General features: G+C 44.4%; 1 protein-coding gene across 1 annotated transcript in view; it reads left to right on the forward strand.

Moving 5' to 3' along the window:
* Positions 1 to 15,329, forward strand: part of Fto (FTO alpha-ketoglutarate dependent dioxygenase) — a 353,593-nt gene that overhangs the window by 87,622 nt on the left and 250,642 nt on the right. The window contains exon 2 of the mRNA XM_051168530.1: positions 6,720 to 6,797. Within this exon, the coding sequence (XP_051024487.1) occupies positions 6,720 to 6,797 (78 nt within the window). The remainder of the gene's footprint in view (positions 1 to 6,719; positions 6,798 to 15,329) is intronic.

Consider the following 15,329-nt stretch of genomic DNA (forward strand, 5'->3'; position numbering starts at 1 on the left):
AGTGAAGTTTCACTTTTTGTAAAGGGAGATTGAAAGAAGTCCCCAGACCCTAGGGGCGCTATGCTATAGTTTAGTTTGATCTGTGAGTCTTGAGGAGCAGATGTGAGCTGTGTCTTCCACAAGTGGAATCAGGGTGGGAAATTATGAGTAAGGGAGCAAGATTGTGCTGCTGTGTAGGACATCACATAAAGCTTGGTCCTGGATGGTGGGCATCCTGGGACAAATAAGACAAGCTACTGTGGAGTCACAGGTGAGCACAGATGAAGAGGGCCAAGGAGAAAAAAAAAAAAAAAAAAAACAAAGACAAAAGCCTTCACAATATAGTTCTAATAACAATAGAAAATAAGTAATTAGAAGAACAAATAAAAAACTAACAAGGACACAATTGTTCTATGTGAGAGTAATAGATTGTATAGACAAATCAAAGACTAAGTGATACAGGCTCATGTTGCTCCAAGGAATAAAATATTACATCATTGACAAAAGCAAACATCCAGAATTTTACTCCATCCTGTTGCCTAGCCCACATAGCTTCCTGATCACTGAAAGAAGAAAAGTGGCTTGATCGAAATACAAGAAAAAAAAAAGGAAGAAAAACTAACCAATAAATAATACCAGTTAGGCAAATTCCAGCCCAGAAGCAGAAACACCAGGGAAAACCAAGACAACACAGGTCACCTACCAAGCACTAATCCCTTAAGAACTGTCACTAATGAAAATGACCTGGAAGAACTACCAGACAAAGACTTTAAAAAAGTGATTACAACTTTTCTAATTCAGTTAACTCAAAGAAGATGTGAATTATACTCCTAGAAGAGGAAAAGAGATAAATTAGACATCAAAGTCACAAAAACATATGTAAACATTTTGATAAAGAGCTAGAATCCAGGGAAACGATGCTGCAGTGTTGAAAAGAACAACATAATAAGCCAGATCTTCTTATAAGAATAAAATAATATAAATCCTTGCTCCGGTTGTTTTTTTTTTTTTTTTTTTTTTTTTTTTTTTGTTTTTTTGTTTTTTTTTTTTTTTTTTTTTTTTGTCCCTGCACATCTTGTAGGCAGAACAAATTTTGGGTCAAAGGCTTTGTGAGTGGGTTGATGTCCTTATCCCTCCACTGGACGTCCTGCCTGGCTATGGGAGGTGGCCACTTTAGGCTCTATATCCCTCACTGCTAGGAGCCTCAGCTGGGGGTGACCTCATAGACTTCCTCCTCTGTGATCCCAGGTTTCTGCCACATCCCACAGATACCCCCCATTTTCTTCTTCTCACCCTGACCCATGTTCTTACCCCCTTACATCTAATCCCCACCTGTGTTCCCCTCCCCATCCCTTCTGCTACCCAGTTCCTTCCTTCCATCCACCTGCAATAACTATTTTATTTCCCCTCCTGAGTGAGATTCAAGCATTCTTTCTTGGGCCCTCCTTTTTACTTAGTTTCTTTGAGTCTGTGGATTGTAGTGTGGTTACCCTGTACTCTGTGGCTAATATCCGCTTATACGTAGGTACATACCATGCATATCTTTTGGGGGTTGGGTTACCTCATTCAGGATGATCTTTTTTTTTAGTTCCATCCATTTTCAGGCAAATTTTAGGATGTAGTCGTTTTTAATACCTGAGTAGTATTTTATTGCGCAAATGTACCACCTTTTCTTTATCCATTTTCTGTGACATCTGGGTTGTTTCCAGTTTCTGGCTATTATGAATAAAGATGCTATGAACACAGTTGAGCAAATGTCGTCATTGTATGGTGGAGCTTCTTTGGGATATATGATCAGGCGTGGTGTATCTGGGTCTTGAGGTAGAACTATTCCTAACTTTCTGAGAAACCACCAGCTTGATTTCCACAGTGGTTGTGCAAGTTTGCAGTCCCATCAGCAACGGAGAGGTGTTCCCCTTGCTCCACAACCTCTCCAGCATATGCTATCCCTTGAATTTTGTTTTCTTCTTAGCCTCAACAGGAGTCTGGTTCTCAAGGGGCTTCATATCTCGTTGGCGCCTCCATATGTTAGACTCTGATCGCCTGAGTCTATTCCTGGAAGCCCAATTGAAAGCCAGAGTCCAGAGTCGATGCAAAAGCAAAGGAATTTATTAAACTGACGCATCAGGGCCCCCATACTACGGGGAGTTGGAAAGACCCCTATAAGCTTCTTGTATGTTTACAGCCTTCCCCTTCTTTAGGTTAGGGAAATTTTCTTTTATGATTTTGTTGAAAATATTTTCTGAACCTTTGAGCTAGGAATATTCTCCTTCTATTCCTATTATTCTTAGGTTTGGCCTTTTCATAGTGTCTCAAATTTCCTGGATGCTTTGGGTCAGGAACTTTTTAAGATTTACCATTTTCTTTGACCGATGTGTGAATTTCGTCTATACCTGAGACTCTCTCCCATCTCCTGTATTCTGTTGGTGATGCTTGCATCTGTAGTTCTTGTTCTCTTCCTTAGGCTTGCCACATCTCCAGGATTCCCTCAGGTTGTGTTTTCCTTATTGCTCCTATTTCCATTTTCAGATCTTTAACAATTTCGTTTGTTTCCTTCACCTGTTTGATTGTATGTATTTTTCTGTATTTCTTTAAGGAATTTATTGATTTCCTCTTTAGAGGCCTTTCTCATCTTCATAAGGTTGGATGTAAGGTATTTTCTTGTACATCAGCTGTGTTAGGATGTCCAACATCCCTGGGCTCTGGTGGTGCCCTTGGTGTTGACTGTGTTCTTATGCTGGCCTTTAGGCACCTCGATTTTACGGTCATTATAGGTCTAAGTGCAGGTTTCTGAGTTTATCTTTGTTGGATCGGCATTTTTTTTTTTTTTTTTTTAGATGTTTTCTCCTTGGTTTCTGTTTATTCTCTGTCCTGAGTGGCCTGGGGTTCTGGTGACTAGCGAATCTTAAGGTATAGTGGGGTGTCTCTCCTGTTTTTTTTAAATAGTCTGTGTGGCCTCTGGGATTTGCGCTACTAACCTTGCCTCTGGTGTCCATGGTACCAGTGTGGCCTGTGGCTCCCGGTGGTAGTGGTACTCTGGGAAAGCATGCAGAGTTTGGGGCTCAAAAATGGAGTCCAGAGTGTGGGGTATAATGTAAGGCTGTTGGGTGGGTTTGTGGGGATATGGCAGACAAGGGCTTGGGGCATGGGACCTAGCCCTGGAATTCAAACTTGACTCGTGCTCTGTTGTCGGGAACACACCCTACCTCACCTGCTTCTCACTTGCCTGCAGTCCTCATAGTTTACAAATTGCATATTTACTAATGCACATGGTTGGTTTACTTCAAAGCTGGCATTGCAATAAGGAAACTGAGGCTGAGAGAGACTGAGGAATATGTACACTTTGGAATTTGCAGAGTTTGTGCCCTCAAATCTACTTGCCTTGTTTCTTTTACAGTGGTGCATTCATTGAGAATGGGGGGTGGGAATGTTGACTTTTAAAACATTAAGATGTTTCTTTTTCTTTAGGAATATGGTATAATAAATATAGTATTTTACTTTCTTTGGCTCAGCTGTTTCCTACTTTTTGAGATGCATTTTTTTATTCATTCAAATCTTGCTTAAGAACCAGGCTAGGTTCCTACTTGCTTCAAATCCTCGTAAGCCACATTGTATTTCTTACAGTGAATGTTCATTACTTTTAATAATATCAAATGTGTATTGACCAGCTCAAATATCACACATAGTTTAAAAAGTATTCACAGGGAATGCTGAGTGTTATGGGGTATACCTCTCAGGCCAGCGCCTGGGATGCTGAGGCAGGAGGATAGCTTGGATTTGAGGCCCGCCTGGACACATAACAAGTTCCAGGATAGCCTGGTCTATTGTCAAAACAAACAAGCGCGCGCACACACACACACACACACACACACACACACACACACACACACACACGTGCACGCGTGTGCGGGCGCACAAATATGCACGCATGCACACCAAAACAAAACTAAATTAAACCCTCCAAAACCCTAAACTAGTACCTAGAAAATGAAAAACACATGATGACTAAGAGTTGACAGCGGCAGCATCTACTGGGGCTGAACAGAGGAGTAGAACAAGAAACAGACCCCAAGTGTGCATAAGACACACCCATGTGTCATGCTTTGAAAACCAGTTAAGCCTTTTGGGTGATTCCATTAAAATCTTAAACCACATCTTCAGCAAGATCTGTGAGCTTAGACTCCTCAACTTTCCCAGCCAAGCAGAAGCGTAGGCCTGTAGGTTCCAGCACGCAACCTCAAGCATTTTTCTTATTTTGAGTTGCAGTCTTTTTTAGTGTAAGGTGGCGCGTGCCCCTTTGCTTGGGGAGCTGTGGAAGTGGACCTTAGGCAGCACGGGAAGGTCAGGGAGAGCTTTTCTGTGACTTCCTGTCGGCAGGGAGAGCCAGGCTCCAAGTCCTTTCTGGCTATGTGGCATTTGTTTGTGGCAGAGTGGTGTGCTGCAGGGCCTAGCCGTGTGGATTCACCGAGGCACCGCTGCTGGCCTGAGCTGATGATCCAGGGTGAGCCCTTGCCTCCAGCCAGGTGGTTTTGTGTTGTATCCCATGTTAAGAATCAGTAGGTCATGTGTTTAAATAGGAGGGAGGTAGTGATGGTCAAAGGTGGCTTGCATTGTTGAAGGAGACTGTTTCGAATTCCTACAGAGGAAGACCATTTCTGTTCTGCTCTGCCGCAGCAGGGCGTTCTTCAGGAATGTTATCTTTTGGCAAAGACTTTCGAGTGTAAGGACTCATACATGTGTGATGGTCTGTACATCAGCCTAGCTGAGAAACGCTGGTTTTCACAGTGATTTGTTGAGGCATTAATTACAAACAGTTCCTTCCATCCTCCACTACGCCTGTTGGCCTGTGAGACAGATCTCTTCATCTTTAGTCTATCTTAGATGGAGTATGGAATTTCTCTTGGAGATATAGGCCTTATACATGGATTAGTTTTAATGATAGACTCTCACAGATGGATTTTTAAGGTGGTATTTGTAAGGTGGAACTTCTGAATTATTCAGTGTTTAATTTTTTTTTTTTTTTTGGTGGCATTTATAAATATTGTAGTGCTTTGTGTTTATAAAAAGTCGTAAGAACTAGTTAAAAGATCACAGGGAAATGCAGGCTTTCCTGAGCTTCCAAGGGAAATTGAAGTGTAGGTTTTGGTTAAGGTAATCATAGTGTAAATACATGTGAGGACGCATATTCACGGAAATATCATTAGTTCTTTTTATCGCTGTGAGAGTGGCTACTGCTGAAAGAAGAAAAAGCATTAACCAATTAGTGAATTCTGCTCTTTCACTATTATAAATCCTTCCTAATGGTCACCAATCACACCTTAATTAGGAAGTCATTCAGCATGATGGGTAAGAAAATAGCATCAAAATGGAAGCGTGGTTAGATAAGTAGAGTTATGTACGAAATAGAGCATACCGGTTTGCTCCAGGTGTGTGCACTAGGTGTTAGACTTCTATTCCCGGTTTGTTATTTATTTTGGATTATAATATAAAAGATCTAGAATTTTGGGGTCAAAAAGAGTTGTTTGCTCTGAACGGCTCTGGTTGTGATAGGTTTGTGAGTAGAAGCTGGCTTTCCTGGGTTAGAAGGGTTAGTCTTCCGAGCTACCATGTCTGGTTGGGTGGACGGTGCACTGTATAAGATCAGTGACTTCTGGAGTTGGCGGGGAACTAAACATAATTTGTGTGTGCTGAACCGTACTGTCTTGGGTACACTTTGCTCTAGAGCAATACTCCTTCCGGTTCTTAGTGTTTCATTGCTTCCTAACAATGGCCCTGGTGCAGTATTAGAAAATTTCCAGTTTTATTTGAAAACTACTTCTTTCTGTTGTTTTTCTTCTAGATTATTAGTATGAGTGAGTGTGTGTGTATATGAGTGTGTGTGTGTGTGTGTGCGTGTGCACGTGCATGAGTGTGTTACACTCATATATGTTGTGTATGCGCTACATGCATTCATAGGTTTTATAGATGCCTGAATATAAGGTGAAGCATTGTAAACTCTCCCCGTTGAAATTGCTTGTCTGAATAGGTGGTGCTGTTTGAAGAAACCTTAGACAGTGCTGTATGGATACTTACAAAATTGTGCTTCTTGAAATTGGAAAAGAAAGCAAAAAGGCTTAATATAAATTTGGTGACATTTTAGACTTTTAGACTTTTAAAAAGGCCATGCTTGTTGTTCCAGAGGACACAGGTTCAGCTCCCAGTATCCTAATGGCAGCTCACAGCCATCTGCAACTCCCATTCGTGGAGGTCAGATACACTCTGCTGACCTTTACAGGGACTGGACAAGCGTGACAAGCATGTGGTGTACATACACACATGCAGGCAAAGCACTCACACACATTAAATCTAAAAATAGAGCACTGCTATAAGTGCACACAATGAAATAAGTGTTTCCAGAAGCAAGCGTCCCTGCTACCACAGTGGTCTGAGAGTAGATGGCTGTATGTTGTTTGGTATTTCCAGGGGTGTATCACAGAGAGCTTAGCTGCCTCAGGTTGTGTGGACAGAGGGTTATGCTGGAAGACTGTAGCTACTGATTCACAGGAAAGACCCTCATGGCAGAGATGCAAGAGGAGTGAATGAAATTGGCTCATGAAATGCCACAGTGAGCAAAATAATTTAAAAGCTTACATATTCAAGTTCATTAAGATTTTTGTATATGCTTTATTGGAAAATAATCTATTATCCTGTATTTGAGGTCATCTTATATTCAGTAATATGTAATTCTTATTTTTACCCAGAAACTGAGGCTCCTCGAGGAGCTTGAAGACACTTGGCTTCCTTACCTGACCCCCAAAGATGACGAGTTCTATCAGCAGGTAAGAAGAGGTTTTAGTGTTTTCACCATATTTGACCAGAGGCCTGATCCCAGGCGGTGGGTCACCCACCAGCAGAGCACGTGCCTTCCCTCCCAGTCTGCTTTCTCTTCCAACTCTGTCTAGACCGTTCCCCAGCATCCACGGTCCTTCCTGCCTTGCACCTCTCTGCTCATGCTGACTTCTTACTAGCCTCGCTTTGTTTTTGTCCTACACAGAATATAACCTGGTCCCCCTGTCCTGATGCTGGCTTGGCTGATCCTTTAAGAGCTCACTTAGGCATCAGCTCCTTTGAGAAGCTGTTGCCACGTTATACCTCTGTGTTTGGCAAGCTATTTTGCACCTTTGTAAGTGTGCCCTCTACTGCCTGCCTGTCCCATTGGAAAGCAGGGTTGGGATTCTGGCTCTCCGAATTCTTCAGCACTCTTCCCTCATCTATGACAAAACAAAACAAACAAAAACCAAACAAAACTGCTTGGATAGGAGTGGGAGGAGAGATTCATTGGCATCGCTGGGAAATCTGTAGGCTGGCAGAACTTGGACGGCGCAAGGGGTATGTGGTTCTCAGCGTCTGAGTTTGCAGTAGGGGCAAATGGGTTCTTTCCTCACGCCTGCTTCTGGATTCCCCAGGCAGTGGTGAAGTTAGCTGTGTTTGCCTGGGCTAGTTCATGTGGCTCCCTGCACTGGGGAACTCCTGGACTGGGGTTCAGTGGGAGGCATATGGGAGGCCATATGGGCGAGTGGGGGTCAAAATGCATGAAATCCCCCAAGAATAATGGAGTTTCTGGTTCCAAAGAAATGAGAGGTATGCTAGACAAGCAAAATATGGCGAAATTTCACCTATTTCTTTCCTATTCAAGCATATATTTGAGGTTTAGGAATAGAACTATGTCCCCCTTGGTAGCACCCGTTTGTCCATAATAACTCCGATGATGAAGGAAGGGAGGGTGGAAGGCCGACCTGGAATCTGCCTTCTAGCTCACTCTCATTTCTAAGACTTCGTCCTCAGCTCTTCACTGTCGTTTGCCTATTAGCACTCTCAGGTTATGTTTTCCTTCTGCCCCCATCTGTCCCTGAAGTCACGCCAGCTCCTGCTTCACATCCACAGTGAACTGTCATTGCCTTGTGTCTCCCACTCCTTGGTGATTTACCCTGCTGGCTATTTGCACTACCTCAGAGAAGCTGTGCAGCTTTGCATATGGAGGGAGGCAGCTCCCTCCATCTCTGTCAGTGTGTTCCCGCCATTGCAGAGCACCTGTGTGCCAGGAGGCTGTGACCGGTTCCGGTTCCAAGGCCGGTCCATAGGCGGTTCCTGACACCTCCCAAGCCCAGAAACCTGTCTGCCTCCTCTGTTGCGCTGTATCTCTATCTTCTTACCACTTAATTTCATTTACTTATCTTTCATTTTTATTTATTTATTTTTGGTTGATGCTGCTGGTGGATTGAATGCAGAGCCTTACTCATAACCAGGCAAGTGTTTTACCAACTGAGTGATAGTCTCAGCAAGCCCTGAAATGATTTTTAAAAAATATCCTTTTTCCCCCCCTCTGATCTTCTGTAGTTTTTTTCAGTGCCTGGAGCCCAGTATGTGCTTAGTTTGCTTGAGCAAATGAATGAATGATGAATATATTAGCGGTTATTTATTTTTGTGTCAGGGTCTTACGGTATAGCTCAGGCTGTTTTAAAACAGGTTATTTATCTATGTGTCCATGTCTATACAGATGTATGCAGGGGCTCAAGGAGGCCAAAAAAGGGTGCAGGTGGTTATGAGCTGCCCAGTGTAGGAGCTGAGCTCCTCCTCTGTGTTTGCCAGCAGCAAGTACTCCTGGCAGCAGAGCCATGTCTCCAGCCCATCCCCCTCAGGCTGCCTTGGAATTCAGAATCCTTCCGACTCAGCCGCCTTAGGGCCACAATTACAGGTGTCATGATGTCTTGTTACTTTAAAAACCAGTTATATAATGTGGTTTGTTTTTTTATTTTTACCCACATACCCACTTCCTTAGGAGATGGCATCATGAAATAGAGGAGGGATTACAGAAATATTATATGCAGCAGTGAGAGGCTGCTCTCATTTTAGCTCATCTGATTGGCCAAATTATCTGCAACAAATATATATTTGTTTTACAACAAATAAAAGTAGCCTACAAAGACTGTTTATAGCAAGCAAAAGCAGTAAGCTCTGGGGTGCTTGCCGGTACTCCCAGTGATATGTACCCTCTGGTACTCAGTGTCTCAGTGTAGCTTCCAGCCACTTCTGCTTTCATGTGGAGCAAGAAGCACATGAGGAACTAAATGGGAGAGCAGGTAACAGCCTGCTTTGCGCTGACTAGCCACCTATCAGGGGCAGGGAAAAGCAACAACCAGATACAAACGGACAAGGCCTCCAGGTGCGTTAATTTCCACTCTAAAAATCCATTATTTGTATTTAATCATGTTAAATATAGCTATCTACTACCAAGGCATAGAGCTCCTGGAAACCTTGGGGTTAGAGGCTGCACTGTGTCATACATGTACACACCCAGCTGCTTGGATGGTTGAGCTGGAGGGAGAGAATGAGCCCAGGAGTTCGGATCCATCCTTCCTCAACCAAACCAGAGTGAAACCAGATGCAAAGCAGCGACAGAAAGGAACAGTGAAGGAACCCTACTCCCTTAGGAGATGACCTAAAGTGCTTACAGTTAATAACTAGCCCACGGGAACCATGGTGATTAGTGGCTCCACTGCACCCATGTGACCCTTCTGCTATGGAGACTGCTCCTCTTCTTCCCCAACATCCTTCCCAAGCAGTGTCTTTCTGCCGCTGCTCTGTGGCCCCTCTCCAGCTGTAGAGGCATATGCTCTGTTCTACAGGACTCGGTGGCGTCACGTGTTGTTTGTCTTTTCTGGCTTGTCTCCTTCAAGTTAACGTTCTCCAGTTCCATCAATGTTGCAGCATATGACAAGAGTTCCCCTTTTTATGCTTATGTAGTATTCCATGGTGTATTTCCCTGCCCCCCCCCCCCCCCGTCACCGTAATTGAAAATAGTTGTAAATGACAGGATGGGTCGTTCGAGGCTGACATTGAGTCCTTTCTACAGGCTTCTTACCATAGGAATGTCAGACCAGCCTGTGGTAAAATGTTGGTGTTATGCAGCTAGCTTGTGGGCATGTCCCTTAGCCTGTGCCAGGCTCTGTAGTGTTTTGTGAATGCTCTTGTATTTAGTTGCCACACCAGCCGTGTTCATTTTCCCCATGAGCCAGCAACGGTCTCCTTCAAGCTTGTGGTTCCCAGGGCAGGTCTTATCGCTACCATTTCAAATACTAGGAGAGAGTGAGTTCCTGTCTGAGCATCAGCACCGAGGGCCAGGCTCAAACCGATGTGGCTCTGAGGCTGGGCTCTTTCTGCTTCTCTGCGCGCCACGCTGTACTTCAAAACACCTAGGGAAATAAGAGCTAGAAAACAGCAGTGTCACCAGCTACAAGTGGGACAGCAAGAGGGGACCTCGCCTCAGGACACAGGAAACTAGCAGTGACACACTCAGAGGACAGACTGTTCCCCAGATCCCAGAGCACTCCCTGGGGAGTAGTGTGGATCGTGGGTTCTCCTCCTGTGCTCTTCCCTCGTGAGCCAGCTGGAGCAGTGCTGAGTCAGAGCATCTGCATGCACTAGCTCACCTAAATACCACCGAGTCCTCTGTAGCAGCTGCTATAGAGCCGACTTTGGAGTGGAGGAAACTGAGGCACAGAGAGGATTAGAGCCTTTTTGAGATTTACAAGCAGGAAGTGTCGCCTAGCTCTCCTGGAGAGCTCTGGGTTACACTCCGTCGCTTCTGTATTTTCCTTAGTCCTTCTGAGGTGGCTTGCTTTTTTTCCGATGGCCCAGAAGTCTTCCCAGGCTTGCTTACCTCCAGGCCTGACTTGCAGGTAGAACACTTACCTCACCATGATCCATATTAGTTAATTGCATGCTCTGGGCCTCCCCACTGAGGCCCTGCAGTGTTTTAGGAATTAAAGATAAAACCTTGAAAGGTGACAGAAGTTCCCTGCTTTCCTTGAGCATCCTTGTGGGAGGGATAGTGTAAGAGAACCTGCACCCTGTGGTGGCATAGGGACAAGCCATGCCAGGTGTCCAAGTGGGAAGTCCTGGGTGGAAGGAACAGCGAAGGCTCTGAGATGTGCTTGAAAGGGGGAAGGCCGTGAAGCTGACAGATGTGGAGTGAGAGGTGGGGACAAGCGTCTCAGAGGGCAGGTGGTGGCACGGGGACTTGCCCGGGAATGGGCAGAAGACATAGGAGGGCTTAGTGCGTGTTCGTCACAGGAGGCAACCTACATGCTCTGAAGCATTGGCTCATTTTTTTTTTCTTTTCTTTAGTGGGATCCCCTTATCCTGTTAGGAATCTTACTATCTTCAGCTGCTAACCATTGCGTCTGTCCCCTGGTCAGTCTTCACTATGTCCCGGCAATTTTACTTCCCCACAATGTCTCAGATTCCTGCCTTTGCTGGCATAGTTGAAGGACATGTTTAGCTCCCACCTGAAGCCTTTCAGTCTTGTCCTGACAGGTGCCCTCCAGTGTCACCAGAGCTGTGCTCTTAGAAATGTGTCCACTGTGTACCTCCCTGCTTTGTTCACTTTGTCTAGTTTCTCTTGTTTCCAAGGTAAAGTTAAACTCAGCATGCCCACTTACCACTTACAGGGCAATTGGCAATTAGACCCAGACTGTGTCCAGACTCTTTCTTCTCACCTAACATGGCTCCGACAGGCACCAGTGTCTGAGAGCACCTTGCTCTTCTTTGACCCTGCTCTGCCCTCCTCCTTTCTGCCTTGTGCCTGCCAGTACCCTCCTCCCCTCCAGTGTCTGGCAGACATCCTAAGGAAAATGCCCTTAATGTCCCAGGAAATCCCACTTATAAAGCATCATCACTTGACTGCTTTCTGCCTCTGCCACTTCCCCTGGGGCCAGAGCTGCCGTCATCCCTGCTGCAAGGGCCTCCCAGTATCTCCATTCTCCCTCTGCTTTAACATAACATCTGGAGAAATCTAAAAGTTTTCCCCCCATTCATTTATTTTGTGTGTGTGTGTGTGTGTGTGTGTGTGTGTGTGTGTGTGTGTGTGTGCTCGCGCGCGCGCGCGCATGCGCGCATTTGCGGTGTCACGGTGCACATATGGAGGTCAAAGGGCAAGTTGTGCGAGTCTCCTTCCACCATGCGGGTCATCAGGACTGCTGGCAAGTGCCTTTACCCACTGAGCTAGCTCACCCTTACCCATCTCAGCTCTCTTACGTAGCTCCGTCTGCTTCCTTGCTAAGTACCTTTTGATAGCTTTCCAGCTTATATCAAGTAGAAGTCTAGAAGCCTGGCACTGGGCCTTGACTTATAAAGTACCATGTACCCCAACTCCTCTCTGATCCCCTTATCTGAATTCTTGCTTTTCCAGCCCCTCACCCCACATTCTCTTCCCACAGTGGCATTCCACTGCCATGAGCCAAGCATACTCCTTCCTGCCCTAAGACTTTTACACTGTGATCCCTTCAGCTGGAGCTCTCCCACTCTGGGTCTCTGCCGGAGTGGCATTCTCACTGTTGTAGTCTTCTGTCCTTATGTCACCTTGCTAGAGAGACGTGAGATAGCCACACTAACCACAGCAACCCAGTCTTGTGCTCTCCACTTTTTTTTTCCTCTAAAGCACTCGTGGCCACCGTAATACTCTGTATTTTATTCATTTGCATCTGGCTCTCTTTCCCGGAATAGAAGCTTGAGAAGTGTGTGTGGGGAGAGCGGAGCTTAGTGCTTTGCGGATGGTAGTCACACGGTGGGCGGGCATGTAAGCCCCCAAGTGAGGCGTTTTCCAGGTTTTCCTCCCCAGCTGCTCTCCGGCCCCAAGACTGTGCCCTTGTACTTCTGCAGTGGTAACGTCTTACTCCATTACTTTCCATTCTGTCTACGTAGTTAAAATACACGATGTCATCTGTAGAACCTAGCTTTTATCAGCATATTTATGGACTTTGTCTAGGGTCCAGTGCATAAGAAGTGCTGGTTGGATGTTAAATAAACACACAAAACAGCATGGGCTGTTGATGAATGAATGTGTGAGCCAACACTTTGTGTCGCTAGCAGAGCACTGGTTTCACCAGGCTGGCTGTGACAGCTATAGCAGGTCCTATGTGGGTCTTCAGAACTGTGCTTTCTCCAGGCCCAGCTTGGCATCACTCAGCTGGAGGCTGGGCCAAGTGAGTGTGTAGCCTTTTAGTGTGGAGAGGGTTCCCAAGTTGCAAAGATTTTAAGTTAAAAAAAAAATGTTGAAACTATTATGAAGGACAGTGTGCAGGATACTCCAGAGTGCAAAGCATGCAGTGGCACCAGCAGAGTCCAAGATAGCAGGTTACAGATGGGCTCTCTTTGGACTGAGCCACTAACATAGCCAGGTAGAGGCACTTCCCAGGCTACTTGCAGGCTCTGTTCTCTCAGCTGAAGATTAGGCTTGTATTGGGCCTCATTTGAACTTGCTTCCTGTAAACAAGCGGCGTATTCACCCAGCACCATGTCTGCCTTCTCTGAATGATGATGCTCTTTCAGACCATCTCTCGGTAGAAGAAGCAAGATAGAATTTTATGTAATGCGTTAAGTAAGATGGGCAAAAGATGGAGCCTCGTCTCTGGAGAGACAGCATTGCAGATCTTCCAAGGAGTTCAATAGGGCCTACATATTGGCCTATTGTGGCTAAGTTACCATTCCAAATACTAAACCAAACTTCACCTCTTATGCCCTCAAAGTGTTCCTAGATCTCAAGAAATATAGTGTGCAACCAAACCAGTGATAATGTAACCTCACGAATGTGTACTCCCTGGAAAACTTCAACAGCATTAATAAAGAAAAAAAAAAAATTACACTAACGTATTTGACAGTCTGCCAACAGCTGTTCCAAATTACCGTGTGCTATCTGATGTTCCTCACGTACCTGTCTGAGCGAAACGTGAACTCGCTCGCCTGACAGGGCAAACTCAGATTATTTAATGTTCCTCTCTTCTCCAAAGTTACTTGCTGTTCTCTCTAAAGACAACTCTTAGCTAATGTTCCATAGCTCTCTGTGCATCAGGCCCTAGTTTAAGATGAATAGCTGATGAGGACATGCTGGGCGGGCGCTCTCTCCCACTCATCTTCTTGGAGATGGTGGCAGAAGGAACGCACCATCATTAATTGTTCTCATCCAGGAAGTAATCCTTGGCAGAGCAGGCACATGACAGTCACACAAAGGCAGGCCTTCTGAAGACGGTTGAGGATTCTGAATCATTTTTATCATATCATCAAGAATAAGTTTCTGGCAAGTGTAGGAATTGCCATGAAAATAGATTAAAATAGTCTTTTCCATGACATTTTTCTTATTCAAAGTAGTTTACCTATATTTTAGAAAACCGTGTAAGTGTCAAAGAAAGGAAATTGAAACGCACAGAGTACACGCCCATCGGGCAGCACTTTCAGCTTTTGACCCCATTTTCCCCCCATCTGTTTTTCTGTACTTATGTCTTTTAAAAAAAAAAAAATTAAAAACAGTAAGCTCTTGTTATCTCTGCATGTTTTATTTTTTATTTTTAAGATTATATTACATCATTTTCTCCCTCTAAACCCTCTGATGTACCATCTATCTTTGCTCTCTTTTAAATTCATGGCCTCTTTTTCTTTAATTGTGTGTGTGTGTGTGTGTGTGTGTGTGTGTGTGTGTGTGCGCGTGTGCGTGCTATACATATATATCTAAATTCATAATGGCCTTTTGCTAAGAATGTTAATTCTATTTTTACCATATAGATTGCAAATGTTTTTTAATTAGAGCTTATTAATTGTATGCTTCATTTCATACAAACATTTTAAAAATATACATTCAAATCTACTAATCCTTTTTTAAAAAGTCTTTAACACATTCTATTTATAATACAGACAACATAAAATACATAGAATGGTAGCTGTAGAACTTCTTCAGTCCTCCCAAAAGGTCTTTCTTTGTGTCCTTTCCATTCAGCCCTTTTCCACCCACAGCCTAGACTTATACTAATTTGCTTTCTGTTATACTTTATTGTTATTCTTTCTCTACTGTTCCTTCTCCTCCTTTCTCTTCTCCATGTTATGAGACAAGATAGCGTTCCAGAATGTTTTCTGTATTGTATTACTGTCTTCCTGGACTATGTAGGTAAAAGGTGTGATGTTGCTGTCTCCATTTTCCGTTGGGATAAATGAAGTAGAGCGATTGTGAGTGCCCAGTGGATGTCTGGCAATCTCAGTGACAGTCCACAGCAGTGTGCCACATGCCACTGCTCTTGTCATGTTAAGAGTTGTGGTCACATAGCTCATAGAGGCATCTGAGAGGCAGGACTACTTATTTAGTGCTTTTGTATATTTCCTCTAGCATCTTGCAGGACAGCCATCTGCTCATGCTCTATGTAAATGAGGCAGAATGGTCTAGGTTATGCCATAGTAACAAACAGCCTGTTGCCTGAAGACCTGAGTATGGATCCCTACTATCCATGTAGACAACCACAAACCATAGTGCACATCTGACGTCCTAG

The sequence above is a fragment of the Acomys russatus genome, chromosome 26, assembly GCF_903995435.1.
Source record: "Acomys russatus chromosome 26, mAcoRus1.1, whole genome shotgun sequence".
Classification (NCBI taxonomy): Eukaryota; Metazoa; Chordata; class Mammalia; order Rodentia; family Muridae; genus Acomys; species Acomys russatus.